The 17,843-nt window shown below is 49.2% G+C and overlaps 1 protein-coding gene across 1 annotated transcript in view; it reads right to left on the bottom strand.

The window, feature by feature from the left end:
- Positions 1-17,843, bottom strand: part of SHC3 (SHC adaptor protein 3) — a 131,770-nt gene that overhangs the window by 39,079 nt on the left and 74,848 nt on the right. The window contains exons 3-6 of the mRNA XM_087444789.1: positions 12,017-12,080; positions 9,530-9,649; positions 6,287-6,340; positions 1,790-1,841 (exon numbers count right to left, since the gene is read on the bottom strand). Coding sequence (XP_087300915.1) covers positions 1,790-1,841; positions 6,287-6,340; positions 9,530-9,649; positions 12,017-12,080 — 290 coding nt within the window. The remainder of the gene's footprint in view (positions 1-1,789; positions 1,842-6,286; positions 6,341-9,529; positions 9,650-12,016; positions 12,081-17,843) is intronic.

Genomic DNA, 17,843 nt, shown 5'->3' with positions numbered 1-17,843 from the left:
GGTCATCTGCTCCAGTGACCCTGGGAAATTACCACAACCATGAAGACAATAGTGTAAAATACAAGGGATGAAAGAGGATGGTGGTGTAGGGCGACATATAGCATGACCAGGAAAGGCCATCCTAGTAGGTGACGTTGGAGAAGAAGCCTCAAGGAAGTCAGGGAGGGAACCATGTGAAGGTCTGGTGTGAGAATGTCACAGGCATAGAACCCAGCAGGTGCAAAGGCCCTGAGGCAGGTGCTTGCTTGGCATGTTCAAGGAAGAGCTAGAGGTCAGTGGGGCTGGAGGGCCGGGGAGATGGGAGGAAATGAGATGGGGACAGAGCGGGACTGAGCTCGCCTCGGGTCCTGTGGGCAGTGAATGAGATGTTTTGTCTCTTCTTCCCATCTACCCTCAAGACTCTGATCACCCACCTCTGCTTCAGGAGTGACAGTGTGACGGTTATAAAATGGGGAGTTATCTGTATCAGAACATCTCATGTCGGGAATATACCAGCCACTGCAATGACAGCATGTGCGGGCGCTTCAGCGCACCTGGGATAACAGCTGACATTCCCTGTAGGACTGTGCTACCTTCAACTGAAAGACAGGGAAGACAGTCCACCAGGTCACTGCTTCCCAACCCAGCGCTGGAACAGGCCTGGCAGGAAATCCCCTCACACACTCCCACAGGAATGCAAGTGTTTACAGCCAGACTGGGAGGCAACTTGCAAAGTCTGTTGACATATTAACCACTTAACCCTGCTTCTCTGCCTCTTTAGGACGGGCCACGCAACATGGTGGGGAAGAACAAGTGGTCTGTACCCAGGGCCCTGGGGTCGGTGGACCTGGAGTCGGATCTCGTCACTGGAGCCACGTCTTGGATCAGTGAAGCTGTTCTCTGTGGGCTGTCTTGAAGATATGTCCAAGACACAGTGTTTGGGGGCAGCACACAGAAGTCTAAGATTCATTTGTATGGAAATGAAAAGAGGAGAGAATATGTGCATGTATGCGAATAAAAAAATTCTGCAAAGCACACTAGAAAATTTAACAGTTGGCACCTGGGGGAGGGTGGGAGGAGCAGAGCCTAGGGTAGTCGGGGGAAGCGCTGTCTTGCATTGTTGCAAACCCCACCGGCGCCTTCTTCAAGTTCTCACCTAGGGTTGTGCAGCGCATCGGCGGCTGCCTGGCAGTCACGGGCGCTGCACCCCAGTCAGCCCACCCACCAGGCTTGTTGGCATCCGAGGTGGAGCTTCGGTTTGTCAGTGATAAAAGAAATGGGGCGGCGGGTGTGGAGGGAGGGTCTGGGAGTAAAGTGCCCATGAGGACGTACAGTGCTTGAATGCCTCGGATCCCCCACCCAGCCCCGTCTGAGGCCGCAGCAGCTTCGTGGGGCGTCGGGGAACAGCTCCCGAGCTTGGACATGGGCCTCCAGGGCTGGGAAGGGCAGCGGAGACTTCTCAGGGGAGCCTAGACGGCAGCGGACACACAAGGAGCTGGAGCCAGGCAATGCTCTGTGTGTCACCGAGGCCACCTTCAGAGTGGGAGTGGGAGCTGCACTGTGCAGTCAGGTGCACCCCGCTGTGGCCGTCTGGGTACAGGTATGTGCTTGAAGCTCACAGACGCCAGCGTCCCCTAACCCGGCCAGGCGTGCTGTCACACTTAACTGCCTGCAAGCCTCAATTATCCTCAACAGTCCCATCCGACCTGCTCATTTTGGTGAAGGGGGCTGAGGTGATGAGGGACATCTGGTATCCAGTGCTCAGCCCGCTGTATACAGTGACAGATTGCAAGGGTCAAGTGTTGCTCACCTCTGCGATTCACAGGGTCCTTAGCTACGTATGCGACGTAGTCTGTTGTGTCCTGTGGAGAAAAATGAGACGTCCACGTTACTCATCACAAGCCGGAGACAGCACAGCCAGACACACGGTGCACACACCAGCCCAGCAACCAAATGCCACCCAAGTCACCGCCCTGCAAGACGGCGTTTGGCAAACTGTGCCGTGGGCAGCAATCATGGGTCTCTTGTGAAGTGCAGACTCTGACCCGGCAGGTCCGGGCAGGGCCCGGGTCCGCCTCTGCAGCCAGCTCGCCCGGGGTGCTGATGCTCTTCCTCCACACCCACACCCCGAGCAGCCAGGACACTGAGGGCACCCGCTCTCTGCGTGCCGGCTCGCCCAAGGAGCTCCAGCAACGCTGACACCTGAGTCCCGGCTCCCAGCTGCTCTGATCTGACTGGATTGAGTGTGAGGCCCGGGCGTCAGGGAACTGTGAAAGCTCCCCAGATGATTCTCACGTGAACCAAGGTTGAGAGCCAGTCATGGTCTACAACAGCGCTCCTCACACTTGAGCTGGTGTCAAAATCCCCGCAGGGCTTGTTAAAACACAGATTGCTGAGCCCCACCCCGGGGTCTCCAACTGGGTGGGTCTAAGGTGTGGCCCCAAATGTGCATTTTTGACCAGTTTCCAGGTGATGCTGCTGGCCGGCTGGGGGCCGCACTGGAGAAAATCAAAGTGGATGTTCAAAGGATGACTGCAAACACCCCTCACAGGTGGATGAGATACGACAGCTCTTTTCTTCTTGAGCAAGTAGTGATTTCAATCCTTTTAAGATGTTTCAAACTAGAGTTCTATGTAGAAAGCACAAGGTTACAGTGAGATTTGAGTCCCCTGCCTCCTCATCTACTCGGTGCACAGAGGACACCGTGACCTCAAGCAGCACGTGGATTTTAGTTTCTAAACAGTCAGAGGAACTCAGGTCTTGAAAGTGGAAAAGACTGCCCTGCAAAGTTGACACTTGCAACATTCAAAATAGTCTCAGGGGGCAAGTGGGAGAGGTCTCCCCCACTGCTGCAGGTATTCCCCAAACGCTATCGCGTCGAAGGCTCCAGGTCACTGATTCGCTCCTCCCGTTTCAGCATCTGTGCGATTCTCTGTCATAGTTCCTTCCCTGCTACTCTCCATGGGCAGAGCAGACCACCCCTGCTCCCTCTACAGTGCTCCAGAAAACCCTCCAGTGAGAGAGGGGAGGGGTCGAGGTGAGGGTGGGTGGGCGTGCACCGGTATGAGCGCCCACTGCAGGGAGTGTGTGCACAGGCACTTTTCCAAACCCCTCTCCCTGGAACTCACAGTGACCCACTAAAACCAAGCAGGGGGAGGAGAGCTTCCAGCAGCTCTTGACTTAACAGGCTGCTACCCTGGGGTCGCTCTCCAGCATGCAGCCTGCCTTAGCTGTTTCCTCTGCCTGCTCAGGCCACTGTCCACTGTATATTCACAGGCTGACCAGGGAAAGGGAGTGGGAGACGGTCAAACCGGTCACCTGCATTCTGGTCATTTCCTCCAAGGAAGCTCTGGCCAGACTCTGAAGCTATTGGCAGATGTAAGGACTGTAGCTTGTAATCATAGCCACGCTGCCTGGATTCAGGAGAAATTAATGCCAGAAAGGTTCTGAGGTAGCACTAGCGTTTCCCTAACAGAGATCCCTGGAACCCTACGGCTGGGCAGGTGTATTCTCCAGGGTTTGAGATGACATCACTAGAATTTCTTTTTAACTTTGTGTTTTCATTTCCATGATCATCTTAAAAATTAACATAGGAACATCCGGGATCATCTGCATGACCACCGTGTCATTCCGCCTTTTCAGTGCCAAGATTTGCAGTTGGGCTTCCAACACTACGGGTGCCAAGTTTTTAAAGAATTAGAAAAGAACAGTCAGGCTAGATGCCTTTGCCCCACTTGAAGCAAATTAATGTCGCATTTGTACACAATGACGTAGGACTGAAGTGTTCGCTTGAATAGGAGGAATCAGTGGAAGGACTGAGTCATCCGGTGGCTGTGGTGGTGGAGAGATGCTGACCTCAAAGACTCCGAGGGCACCGAGGCGGCCAGTTCTGGAGCCACACTGGGGCAGACACGTAGCTTCTGGAAAAATGTATCCATCACAGTAAATTAATATTACTTTGAATGTTGTTGGCTTTACTGTGTTTATCAGTATCTAACTTCCAAATTTGATTGGAGTTTACCGTTCAATAAAAAGTATAAACATAAGGAGTCTGTACTTTATTTTTGTACATATTTGGGTAACAAAATTAATTTGAGTTAACACTAGTGGCATATACAAGGAGATTCTTCTTTTTAAATTCTCACTCCAGTCTGAGAAACTCTGTTCCGGCTCAAAGCTGAGGAAGGAGGGTCAGGAAAGAGATGTGATGTGTCCCTGTCACTCAGATGGTCAAGGGCCGAGCCAGGACACAGCGCTCTGGTGCCAGTATCGATCCTATTCTGGCACGGGGGGAGTGGATTGCTGTTCAGAACTATGTTCTTGACATCACTCAGGGAGCATACTAAGTTCCAAAGATGGGGCTGCCAGCACCTGTTCTGTATTTATCCCATCTCTGTTCTCACTTCCCAAGAATTTCCGAGCCTGACCATTATTCTGGCATTCTTTTGGTCATCTTTTAATACTGCTAATAATAGTAGATTATAATTATAGTGTGCCTTTTTTTTTGGAGAAATTAACAGTGTTTTCCAGTCTATCTTACTTGACATTTCAAAATACCATTTTCTCACCACATAAACTGAGGCACAAAGCAATAAGTAGATATACACTTAGCAGCAGAGCAAGGAATAGAACCTAGAATTGTTGGTCTTATTTAAAACATCTATCAACTGTAACGGTTACAAACCAATTTAGAATGGGAACTCACGCACAATGCAATATGCACTGGATTGGTTGAAATGGAAAGTGACAAGGCTCCCTATCCCCTGGTATCAGGACATTTTCTGTATCAGAAAAAAATCAGAAAACATATAAAAGGTTATGAATCACTTTCAGGTTCACTGAATGACTGAATGCTTTCTTTTTTTTTTTTTAATAATGGGGAAATTTGAAAACCGTTCACAGACCTGTGTGCATCCTGGACAACAAAATAATTTTAACACAAGCCAACGTATCTGGTTCCCATTTTCTAGATGTCTGTATCTCCACTCATAATGTCATCACAAAGACAAGGTTTGAGACAGGTTTCTGAAAGGAGCTCTTGATGCAGGTGAGCAATCTCTCTTCCTGTGATTTTTCAAGCTGGGTTACCTTCCAAATTTAAGAAGCTGTGGTTCTAAGCATCACGCTGAGCAGGCAAGTAGAGAGTCACTGCAAGCTGATTGGAGCCCGAAACAGATACAGGTGAAGGGCGAGTACAGACGTGTGTGGGGGCAGCGCAGGTCGGGCACAGGTGTGCACAGACGTACAGACATGATCTTCAGAAACGCACCATGGATGGGTTTAATTATGGGAGACAACAACAAAAACAAAAACTCCACCTGTAAACCACCATTCTTTTATTATAAAAAGACTATTTAACAGCCAAAGGACATCATCCCAGGATATAGAATAATCTTTTTTAATTGAGTATGTTTAGCTCCAAGAAAAACCCACTCTGTTGCCCTAATTTTTAAATGTTTCTCCGGACTGGTGAAAACTTAACTCAGACCAATGATAAACAGTGTGATAACAGTCTTGGGGGGATCCCTCGTCCCCGTCTCTGCTGGAAAGCGCTGACGGTGTTTTCTCCCCGATGCCCTCTGCGCCTCCCTCCCTGCACAAGCCCAGCGAGTGGCAACAGTGGACGGCAGCCGGCGTGCGGGAGCGGCCCGAGACCTGCCTCCCATGACCCCAAAGCTGACCCTGGCGCCGCGTCGGAGCACTCCCGACCAGACGCGGGAGCAAATTCCCTGGTGAGCCACCCTCTTAACACAAGAAGCAGTGCAAAAAGAACATTCCCATCTGTTCTCGACTCTCTCTCTCTCCTGATCTCTGCAACTCCTTCCCTGTGGGCACAGCAAACCGTTAAAGACTACAGTGTTAGATTTGGAGAGAAAAATGCCAGTTTCAAATATTTGTGAATAACCAGACTAAGTAAAATCACTGCCTTTGAGTAGACTTAAAATACAAAAACTGAAGACCCAGCGGCGGTCCACTAGGAAAACAGGAACAAAGGAGAGCGTGCAGAGTCATGAGACAAGGACAACCCGCAGCTCTGAAAAACTCGGGAGCTATTTCACGGCCTCTTGAGAACACCACGGCTTCAAGGATTCTTGCCAGCTCTGGCTAACGAAATGGAAGTTAATGGTAGGTCCTTGTCCTGGGTTACCCCTACAAGAATGACAGCCAAGAAGCTCTCACAAGACCAGGAGGGAACCTTTGGCGTCACAGTGAACTTCATAGTGTCCTAAGAGGCACAGCTCTGGAGCAGGGCCCCTTCTCAGCATTCCCAACCAGCACGGGAGAAAACGGCGCCAAGGGCACTTACCGGGTCTCCCCCGGAGGCAAAGGAGATGGACTGCATGTGATGGTTCGCTATAATCTGCGGGACCCAAAACAAGAAACGAGATGTCCGTTAGCACCCTTCCCAGGGCTCAGGAAACCAACTGTCTTTGGCAGGCAATACGAATCAACAAGGTTTCCTGAAAATTGGTGAAACTGGTACCCAATGAAAACAACAATTATAAAAGTCATAACACCTTTTGCAACGTGTCAGCTGCTCGTCTAGCCGCTTTGCCAGAATGAGCTCACAGCAGCCCAGTGATGTGGGAACTACCATAACCCCAACTTACACATGGGGAGCTGAGGGTCGGAGGAGCCGAGTGGCTTGTTCAAAGTACTACAGCTCTAATGGGCAGAGCTGGGACCGAACACAGGGGGGTCTTAACAACCATGCCTCTTTGAGAAGGAAACAGCCTCACCCATACCCCCAAACATTCCAACTGTGCAGTTCCTGTTTCCAAAGACATAAGGGTCTTCAATGCAGACCCCACAGCTAACGTGGAGGGAAGTGTGGCCGTCCCCCACCTCATCCCATTCGTATCCCGGGCACACAGACCAGAAAGCCTGTATCCCAGATTCCAAATCCCTGCCGCCTCAGGCGCTCATGTCATGTATCAATTTACAAACCAACGAGGACATTCCAAGCTAATTTTAAAATGGGAAATTTCCATTAGCATTATAAACTGCAGCGTACAGGGGAACTCAGTAGACACTGGGTAAATGAGAAGCTGCCCTAAATTTTAAAAAGCTACATAAGTCTTCCATGCTATTGTTTTCTTTTTAAAGACAAGGTAATGACATTGAAGTAAATTTCTGGGGGTGGGAAGAGCACTCTAGTCTCCATCCCAACATAACCAGGGTTATTTCTGCACAGCCCCCTCAGGCCCTTGCTGATGGCCATCAGAATTTACGGAGCCATAATCCTACCAGCCAAGGGATTTTTTTCCAGCCCTGCTCCTGTAAAAGTCGAAGCAACACTATAACTGACTTATAAGGTAAAATAAGGTATTTTGTAATGCCTACTTCAGTTGTTGGCACCTGCAAAACTACTCAGGATCTAGAAAAACCTGAGCATATAAACGAATGACAACAGTGGGGCCGGCTCTGTAGCCTCTAACAGCTGCCCATCACCGCTCTCTGGAATCCAGCCTCTATCCCGGTAACGGGCTCCTGGAGACCAATGAGGATGTGGCATCCCTAAGTGATGGTAAACTATGGCTTCTAAAGTTGTTCATTTTTGCTCATTTAATTTTTTGCTTATTCAATTTTTGCTTATAAAGCAGCTCTAAAACCAGGATTTGGAAACGAAAGTGGACACTACGATTTGGGGGAAAAATGGGAATCTTATTTGGTCAACACGATGCTTGACCATTACTGTGTGACTGTATTTCAGCTCTTCTGGTAAGACAGACATTGAAAAGGGAGTAAGAAATTAGAGCTGAGTAACTGAAAACACAAGCTTCTGCTCTGAGGGTGTTTCATCTCGTTCCTTCTCCTTGAGAGCTCGGCAGAGGGGAGTGGGCGCTGTCTCTCTGCTGTCTCTTCGTTGGGAAAGAAGTGTCCAGGCAGGCTTGGTCTTCATTTGCAGCAGCCAGGCCCTAAGCTCGGCCAGACTCCTGCCAAACCTTCCTCAGACTGAGCGCGTGTCGTCCGAGCTGGCGTCCCCATGGCTCCTGAGCCCAGCACTCACTCCCATCCCCCTAAACCAAGTGCAGGACGATGGGAACTGGACACACCCAGCCAGCCCCCAAGCCCAGGACGGAGAGGGCCAACCTCGGTGTCTCATCCTTTCCACTCTTTCTGAGTCTGCTTCTCCTTCTTTTTTGGAGGTGGGGAATGAGGTAAGAGGGGGAATTAGGACATATATCCCACAGAAATGAGGGCCATGGTCTGAGTATTCCTGGAAACAAAAGGTGCCAAGCCACACAGGACAAGAATGGATATGGTGTGTGAGCGCAGAGCTGAGGGGACCCGCTCTGTGAGCTCCCTCGCAGGACGTGGGCCCATGCAACCCGGAGGCCTAGGCAGCCTCAGTCCTGAGACGGCTCCAGGAGAGGTCGAGCCTGTCAAGGGTCCTTAATCCATCACCCAAATGACCAGTCAACCCATCCCTTAGAGAAGCCAACGAGAAAAGACACGGGATTAGCCTCCAGTCGAGTGAGGACAAAGCAATGGAGTGGGAAGTGGCACCCAGTGTGTCACAGTGAAGCCCGGACACTGCCTCTCCTTTCCATGCTGGATCTAGAATCTATTCAACATCTCACGCAGGGGCAGGGGAATAAATGAAGTTGAGCGTGCTGCTTGCCTACCCGGGGAAAATGGAAATCAATAACTATGAACATGTATAACAACATGGAGGCAACCCTGGGCATCCTCAGGAACACACTGCCAGTCAAGAAGAGTGGCATTCAGGGGGTCTGTGGATTGCCCATCTTTCTCCGTGTAGACACATCCAAATCCCAGCTTACACTGGCAGCAACAGAGGCCCCGGCTGAGCAGAGCAGGTGAAGGAAGGTTACATTCCACAATTCCAACATGGTTTATGAGCATTTTCGCCTCCTTTGGCTTTCAGAACTGCCCTGCTGGTACACAGGACAGCTACGCATACACCCACTTTTCCAGCTGAAGGAACTAACGATCAGAGAAACCTAAAAGACAGACACTGCAGAGAAACCCCACCATCCTAAACAGAATGTGCCTCAATAAACATCATTGCTGTGCCGCCTCTGTCAGAAGGAAATCTTCCCACACTGGACATGTCACAGGTACAGCACATCGCTTCAAACCCACGACACCATCAGCAGTGGGAGGCTCCAAAATAATGACCCGCTGAGAAAGAAAATACTGCCCATTAAACCATGACATGCCATCCATTTCAAAGAGGATAAAATGTGAAATAAGATGTGGGCTGTGGAACCAATGAAACATGGCACAAAAGAAAACAAAATAGAGCAAGAACATCGCGAGGAGACTTTTGCACATGCGTACACCTCTTTCCACATTGCAAGTAAAGCAATGACTTCGTGCATTATCCTCACAAAAAAGGTAATTTATAGCAGAATTAAAGAGAACCAATTCCATCTATCATTCTGTTGGCAACCCTTGGGAGTGGCCAAAGTTTGTAGACTGGTGAAGATTTTACGCTAGGTGAAGCTGGAAGCGTGCCGCCCTGAGACACCCATCGTGTGGGGGGCTCTGGGCAGGGCAGGGGGCCTGAGCGCCTACAGACCTGCTTCGAGTCGGGTGTCCGCAGGTTCAGGCTGGCGGTGGAGATGGTCAGGGAGATGCTCATCCCCGCAAACTGGAGGTTGCTCTTGCCCAGGATGCTGGACAGCATTTTGCTCGGAGGCTGTGAAATCAAGCAGTGTGATGTTAGCTTTCCACTCACTGGAGCCTCACCGTCGGGGCCTCCACGTGGTTCCTATCCGTCACACCCCCAAACCTCCACGTTCCACCCTCATTAGACATGTGAAGACAATTATGCCACGAACGAGCTAGGAGGGTGGGATCCGACACTAATACAAATTCTAGAAAACGCAATATGCGAACTGTAGAACAGCTGATCTGCACACACTGGGATGAGCCCCCTGTGGGGAAGTCAGAGGTGTCAGTGTTCCGGGCAGCTCGTGCCGGGATGCGCCACATGGGGTCACTCGTCAACCTGGGGAAGTGCCCCAGGGCCCACAGCAATGCAGACTCAGAGACTGCTTTCAGCCCCCCATGAGCCAAACGACTCAGGGCCACACTAAAACGGACCGCTCCTGGGGCTTATGGGCAACCCCACAGAGTCCTGAGAACGCTCATTGCTGAAGGGATGGAACACAAATCCTTAGGCTGGAACATCCTCCCAGATCAGTGCTCACATGGATGGTCCAACTAGAATCCGACGGGCCTGGAGCCAGCACAAGGATGGACAGACTTGGTTTGGCTCTGACTGTCGCATCCATCAGCTGCCAGAAACGTCCTTGGCACAGGGACCAATGGACTGCATTTTCCAGCCAGGCGCCTTCTCCTCGGGCACCTGGATGGGCACTGCCGACACCTGTCTCTCTCTGTCCACTGCTGAGCAACTCCCCTTCCTCTTCAGATGAGAACATCACCCTTATGACACGTCAATCAACACCAGCTCTTAACGACCATGCAATGTTTTTGATTATCCTGCCTGAGCTATTTGAAAACAGAGATGCCTGCCCCCCGGGAAACTCTGATGAAGAATACCTGGGGTGGAGCCCAGAAATTGGCATTGTTTCCACACCTGCACCAGGAGAACTAACCGTGAGAGTACCCTAAGACTTGCAGGTCGGGCGCCACCTGGCTCTGAAAGAGGAGGTTCCCCACCTCTGTTCTCAGAGGCCCTCCCGGTTCCTCTGTTCAAGAATCTGGAGCCTTGTTGGTGCCCTGCGTCCCCTGTGAGCCGACCAGAACACAGGCTGCACATTGGAACCTTCACCCAGAGTTTTCTGCCTGAAACCCAGTCGCCCTGTGGGTGCACGAATGTCCCCAAGCTACGAAGACAGAACCAGCCGGCAGCTCAGGGAGCTGCAGGGGCAAGGCCACAGCCTGCCCCAAACCTCAGCCTCAGGACAGATTCAGGGACTCAGAGGGACGCCCTCCCCACCGTGCGGTCCAGGCACAGAAAGCCCTGAGGGTGGGATTCAGTCATGGGTTTACTAGACAGTCGAGTAAAGAGTTTTTCTGAGCTTTCTGTCATCTGTGGTTTTATTCCTTCTGGTCCAACCACCTCCAGGACCAAAAGGTGGAGTACAGGGGTTGAACACGCAGGCCCCGGAGCAGGGGGTCTGGGCTGGAGCTCAGCTCTCCCACCTTCTCACATTGTGGGTTCTCATCTGCGTGCCTCAGTTTTTACCATCTGTAAAATGGGGGGATAGCCAACGGTGTTCTAGAGCTGGCTTGTACCCTCTAACGAGAGAAAACTATTAAGTTTTTAAGAATTTTGTGAGCTGGCTATTAAAAACACTGCTATTAAAAATTAAGTTACATAAACTTACTATTAAATAAATTACATTTTAAAAACAAACAATAAATGCTCAAAACTCATCACTTGGTAATTGTCGCTACATTCGCTATTATCTGTGCTGTTCAGGTTCTTTACGTCCATGGGACCTGGACATGCCATACAGCTGTGTGCTACTGTGCGTCCCTTCCGGACTCCATTGTAGGGGCGTCACGTCAGAGCTTGAAGTTGGCCCTGGTGGAAGTATTTGCGCCACATAAACTGGCAAACACCACAAATCTAGTGCCTCTCGGTGCCCTCCCACCCAGAGCCGGTTGATCAACTTTTACCAGCACACGACGGGGAACACCTACCACGGAGAGTTGCTCGGGTGGAGGGAGTCAATGTCTATAAGGCTTAGGAGAACGCCTGTCCCTGTTCACGTGTCTGTAGTCATCATCGTCCTTTTTTTCAGGCCCACGGTGAGTAAGCAGGGGTCTCTTTGGGTGGCAGCGAGAGCTAACAGTTCTGTAACCACGTGGTGGAGGGAGGGAACCTAAGCGCTTTCTGTTTTTAAAAGTGACAAGAGCCACTGCGAGTCACCCTCTTTAAGGGACGCCTTTTGGTTCCCCCAGCAAAAAGAAAAAGTGACGAGAGCCAGGCGGCGGAAAAAGGAAACTGAACAATTGCGTGATTGAAGATGCTGAGCAGAAGAGCGGAGAAGTTGAGGAGACGCAGGGAGACGAGAGGCAGGGGACATACCTTTCTCTTCCTGAAGGCTCCCTTGGTGCCAGGGATGGCTTCGCAGACGCGGCTGATGGCTTCCCTGGAGAGGACAGGAGAGGGGTCAGTTCATCGGGTCAACCAGGATGATGTAACCCCGGGACTCCACGCGTGCACTTCCCAGGGAGAAGGACTGCCGTTATTTCAGCTTAGAACACAGGCCCGCCCATTCCGGCGGCTTCCAATTTCTCCTCTAGAAAACAGAACTGGGGAAACACAAAGACCCTCCTAGACCTCTGACTGGCAGCAGCCCGGTTCTTTCTGTGGCGGTGCTTGTATCCTAATGGTATGCTATGTATCAGTGCCACACTTTTTCTTTTTCATGTTTGGTCAAGATTCCATTCTAGAAAACCCACACCCCGAAAGGTGCTCTTCTGGGTGTTGTCCTCCTGGCCGTGGTCGTGGCACAAGGCTCACACCTGACCAAGCCTGCTATCGATGGAGATACTTGGAAGCACGTCAGAACGTAATTAAGAGAAATTTGGTCATATGAGTGTTAGGCCCAGGGCCTGCAGTTAGTAAATATCACAAAATCGAGAGGGTTTGAAGGAGGAGAGGAACCCCAGGGGTGTACAAATGAGCTGGAAACGAGGATCTGTGCAGGGCAGGCCCACAGACGAGTGTTTATTGAGTGGCTACTATGTGCTGGGCACCAAAAGGAGGCAAGGGGTATCCCACGTATCAAGGGGGCCTGACGGGAGGACCAACTGTGGAGGGTCTGACACATGGGTCTGCACAGGGCAGGAGAGCACAGGGGCAGGGGAGGCTGCTACCATCCAGATACTGGAGGCTGCGGGCCTAGGGTGTGGAGGACTCGGCTGGGGCAGGCGCTTGGAAGGAAGCACAGCCCAACTTTGGGACCTGGCCTCAGTAAGAAATGACGGGAGATACGCCGAAGGTGGCTCCAGAGTCAGAGCCCAAAAAAGAGCTGGGTGACCTTCCCAACTCCCACACAGGGAATGACAAATGAATAAGAGAACACTGGAAAAAATAAACGAACAGGGATCTGGAGACACGCTGAACCATAAAGAAGATAATGGGTCCTCAGAAACATTCCACTCGCTTTCTCAGCTGAATACTTCTTGAAATTATCTTCCATCATGTAGAAAAATAATTACCATCACAATGCAATGCTTTTAAGAGAAATATGACCTTGTCAAACTAGGTTAGAGACAATTAGGATAAGCTTCACATTTGCCTTTCAATTCATTGTGGAGAGTGGAGAAAGAAACACTCTTCTCAAAGTTCACATGCCAGAAAACTGCAGACTATGAATCACCATGACTCAGGAAAAGTTTATTTGATGTTTATGCTTAATCATTTATTTTATGATAATATTCTAACTGTGGTTCTATCAAAATGATCATCCAAAGTACTTTCTGAAAGTAAATTCCTTATTGAGGCAGGTCAAGTCGCCTCTTTAGAGAACTATATAAACCTCAGTATCTATATCTTACCTATTTAATTAAAAAAAATTTCATTGCCTTTCTGCACTGTGCTTGGTTATATTAAGTGATATATTTAGCTGAGAAAGCAGCTAAATCTCTATGGTCCCAGCAGGCTAGGAAGACTTTACATCGTGGAAAGTCTCCTGTAGGTCATTCCGTAAATACCCCTCATAAGTATCCGATTTCTTTTCCCATCCGCCGACACGGAAGATAAGAAAAAAAAAATCAGTCTTGGATGACAGTTTTCCAAAAGGAAACGTTAAATGTCTACCCTATTGTTTAGTCAGACGCCACCAAGAGCCTGATCTAGTTGGGCCACAAGCTGCTGATGTGCCCCTTCTGGGGGACGGAGTGGAAACGACAAATGAGCATTAAAAACGAGATTGTGCTTAAATTCTCTTTTTCACTACCCTAAGCAGGCTTGCCCAACCACGCTGGCTCTCCGATCCCAGGCTTCCGGCCTCCAAAACTGTAAGCAATAACTTCTGCTGTTTATAAGCCAAAAAAAAGAGAGAGAAAGAGAGAGAGAGAGATTGTGAAGAAGGCTTTGCAAATAATAAACCCACTCTATCAAAGGAGTCCTCCCCAGCGAAGCATGCAAGCATCTCAGGGAACATTCACAGACTCAATCTTTGTCCTCAAAATTTGCAAATTTAAGAAATTCCAGAAATTTCTCAGAGCTCACAGACTCAAGAAAGTCCTAAGGATCCCCCTGTGAGCCAGCCTTTAGACTCCCCAAAGAGGTTTGCAAATCAAGCTGCTTTTCAGAAAAATGCTCTCCCTCCATTACTGACATGCATTTGTTTCTAATGTTGACATGATAACGTGTGTATGAATTCTCATTTCAACCACGCTGTTGTTTCTATTTCTGTTTGAAATAGAAATGTGACATAACTATTAATAATTGCAATATTTAGATGACTGAAATTAGTAACTTTAACTCCAAAGTCTAATTTTAAATGTAACAATTCTCATTGTCCCTCCTTACCATTTAGCACAGTGCATTTTAATGAGCAGTGTGGTTTCAATTTGTTCATTTAGCAATAACTATTTAGCTTTGTATAATTCCATTCAATCCCAGTTTGAGTCTCAGGTAGCAATTTTGCCCTGTTTTTAATAATAGAGATTGCTTCTTAACATTCTGTTCAGTCTGACCCCATTTCAACATGCAAACTATGACCTCAGAGCTCAGCTAATATGAAAATGGAATATTTGGCACCTCCCCGGGCATCTGAAAGTAAGCCAGCCTCAAATGCTAGCCCTCACTTTCTCATGATTTCACCATCTTCCCCCATTCAGTATAAAATTCTCACCATTAGAGTCAGTACTTTCACATTTAATAAGTTTTTCATTGGAATGTACGATTTTAGAACTGGATTCTTTGAAATCACATGGCACCATCTTTCTCCCTACTCACTATCTCATTGCTGCCCGCCAGATCTCCCCAAACACACACACACATTTTACAGACTACAACAATAAAAAGGAGGACATTTGGGTAATATCTGCACTCACAGGACTATGTTCTAGTAGGGGGAGGGGCAACAAACAAACACATATAATGGCAAAGTGCAATCAATTTCATGAAGAAACACAAAGGAAAGACACGTGGTGAAGAGGATCAGAACACACCACCCTAAATAGACCACTTTGGCATGAGGATTATTCTGAGCTGAAGGCAACTGAGAAACAGCAGAGAAGAAGATATAAGAAAGCTCCCTGGGGCCGGCCCCGTGGCTTAGCGGTTAAGTGCGTGTGCTCCGATACTGGCGGCCCGGGGTTCGGGTCCTGGGCGCGCACGGATGCACCGCTTCTCCGTCCATGCTGAGGCCACATCCCACATACAGCAACTAGAAAGATGTGCAACTATGACATACAACTATCTACTGGGGCTTTGGAGAAAAAAGGAGGAGGATTGGCAATAGATGTTAGCTCAGGGCCGGTCTTCCTCAGCAAAAAAAGGAGGATTAGCATGGATGTTAGCTCAGGGCTGATCTTCCTCCCAAAAAAGAAAAGAAAGAAAGAAGGCTCTCTGCCCTGCCCCTATTTGCCTAAAAGCAAGACATAAATTCGTAAAGGAGTCTCCCTCCCCTCTCCACAGGAAGGACAGAAGTTAATCACCGGAGACAACCGTAGACCCTGACCTGCTCTGAGACACTCCAGAGGGATCTGCACAACAAACCTTGTCACTAGCCCTCATCTTCCATCAGTCCCCCAGGCATTTACCTGCCCACATTGTGCCACCCCGAGACACTCAGAGTCCTTGTCCTGTGTCTCACCGCTTCTGTACAAATTTGTTGTTCTTTGGTTAAAATGTTAAATAAGCCCAAATTCTAACCATATCTTTGAGTTACTCATCCCTGAGTTTCCCTGCATGCACGCTCACTGCATGCATTAATCAACTGTTTGTTTTTCTCTTGTTCATCTGTATTTGTCAGTCTAATTTGCTGGGCCCCAGCCAGAGGACATAGGAAGGCAAAGTAAAAAAGTTTTTTCCCCTAGAGTTTTATCCCCTAGAGTGATAATGTGGTAACAATGCATGTCACTGAGGGGAAAGAGTTACTCCGGGAGTGCCTGGGCAGCTATCCAGGAAAAAGTAAGTTGGGTACCTCTCTTGTGCCTTATATGCAAATAAATCCTAGATGGATTGCAAATTTAATTTGTCTGTAAAGAAACCATAAAAGTACTAAAAGAAAACTGAGAAGACTTTTTTTTTTATTATCTTTGAGTGGAGGGATGACACAAAATCCAGAAACCATAAAAGAAAATATTAACTCACTTAATAGCATAAAAATAAAACTTTATGCACAAGAAAAAATATAGTAACGTTTCACAAAGAAATAATTGTCATAATAGAAGTCATTAAAGAAAACATCAAAAACCCAATGGAAAATGGGCAAAGGATATAAACAGAGTTTACAGGAAAGGAAATACAAACGGCTTTTGAAAATATGAAAAGATTCTTAGCTTTACTCATAATAAGAATACAAATTAAAGCCTATATTAAAATTCCACTTCACAGCCAAAGATTTAAGCTAGATAAGACTTTGCAGGATAGTACTCTGCATCGGTGAGAAGATAGCTTGGCACAGACTCCATGCGGGCAGGCTGTGTCATATCCATAACAAAACAGAAGACGCACAGACCCTGGTCCCGCAGTTCTACTTATGGGAATGCACCCTCTAAATACACTCTGAGTCAGGCCAGCAACACCACCGGTGATTGCAGCAAGGTCTTTAGTAGACTGACGGGAAACAATCAACGTCTATCGTAGGGGCCAGTTCAGTAGATTATGGTACCGCCACAAAACTGACCGCCAACATGGCGTTGTTGATGGCGCCCTGTGCCCTCTCACCTCCCCTTTCCTCCTCAGCTCCCTCCAGGCCAGCTCTTGTTCCCACAAGCTGCCCCTTCCATGGCACCAAATCGAGGGGCAATCTGCTGCCCTCACTCCCTGGACACACTTGCTTTTCTAGACCCCACGCTCCTCCTACGTCCTCTGCCCTCCTGGGTGATCAGTCCTGGTCAGTTTCTTGCCTTCTCGGTGATGCAGCCTCTAAATCGTGGAGAGCCCAGGGCTCTGTCCCCCCCACCTCCTCTCTGTCCTCTGTGTGATCTCAATGAGTGGCCGTGTGGGGTACAATCCGAGGATGAGGTAACTGCCCCCAACTCCTTCTGTCTAAATCCACTGGGGAGGCCCAGCTCCTCCCTGGCGTGGATGAGGCCCCATATCTAGGCCGCTCATTTTCAGACAAGAAAATGTCCTCATTCACTTACAACCTACCCCATTTTCCTATTTTCAGTAATAAAAAAGCGCAGTCCCAGCACAACAGTAAAAGCCCTGAACATTATTCAAGGTTAGGGCTCTCCTCCCCCGTCTCTTAGAGCTGCCCAGGGCTGAAAACCTCCAGGTGGCCAAGCAAGGAAGGGGTCTCCAACCTCTAGGCCGCAGCTTCTGACCCTTGGCTGGGGTGGATGTGTGTGGGGGGTAGACATGGAGAAGTCGGTGGGCACACAGCCCCTTCCCTCACAGTCACGCCCCTTACTTCCTTGAAGGCTCCTCCCCCGGGAATAGTTGGGTGTCCGTGCCATGAAACGGACAGCGTCTGTTCTTCATCCGCCCCCTCCCAGCATCCATGCTCGTTGGGTGGCTCCAGCCTCTTGCTGCTGACACGGCTCCAATCTTTAGCAGAAAGCCCTCTGGGGAGGGACCAGGGGGTCACAGCCCACAGAGGATGCCCCCTGCCCCCAGCACCTTTGCCTGGCCATCAGCAGGAAGCAGTTTCTCTCCAAATACACCCATTTCTGCTGCAGGTTTCACTGGCGTGAGTCCATCGGTCCACTGGGCCCCCCAGACC

The sequence above is a fragment of the Ceratotherium simum genome, chromosome 20 (assembly GCF_057802395.1).
Source record: "Ceratotherium simum simum isolate JZ-2026a chromosome 20, ASM5780239v1, whole genome shotgun sequence".
Classification (NCBI taxonomy): domain Eukaryota; kingdom Metazoa; phylum Chordata; class Mammalia; order Perissodactyla; family Rhinocerotidae; genus Ceratotherium; species Ceratotherium simum.
Note: the sequence above shows the minus strand (reverse complement) of the source record. Positions and strands in the feature narration are given on the sequence as shown.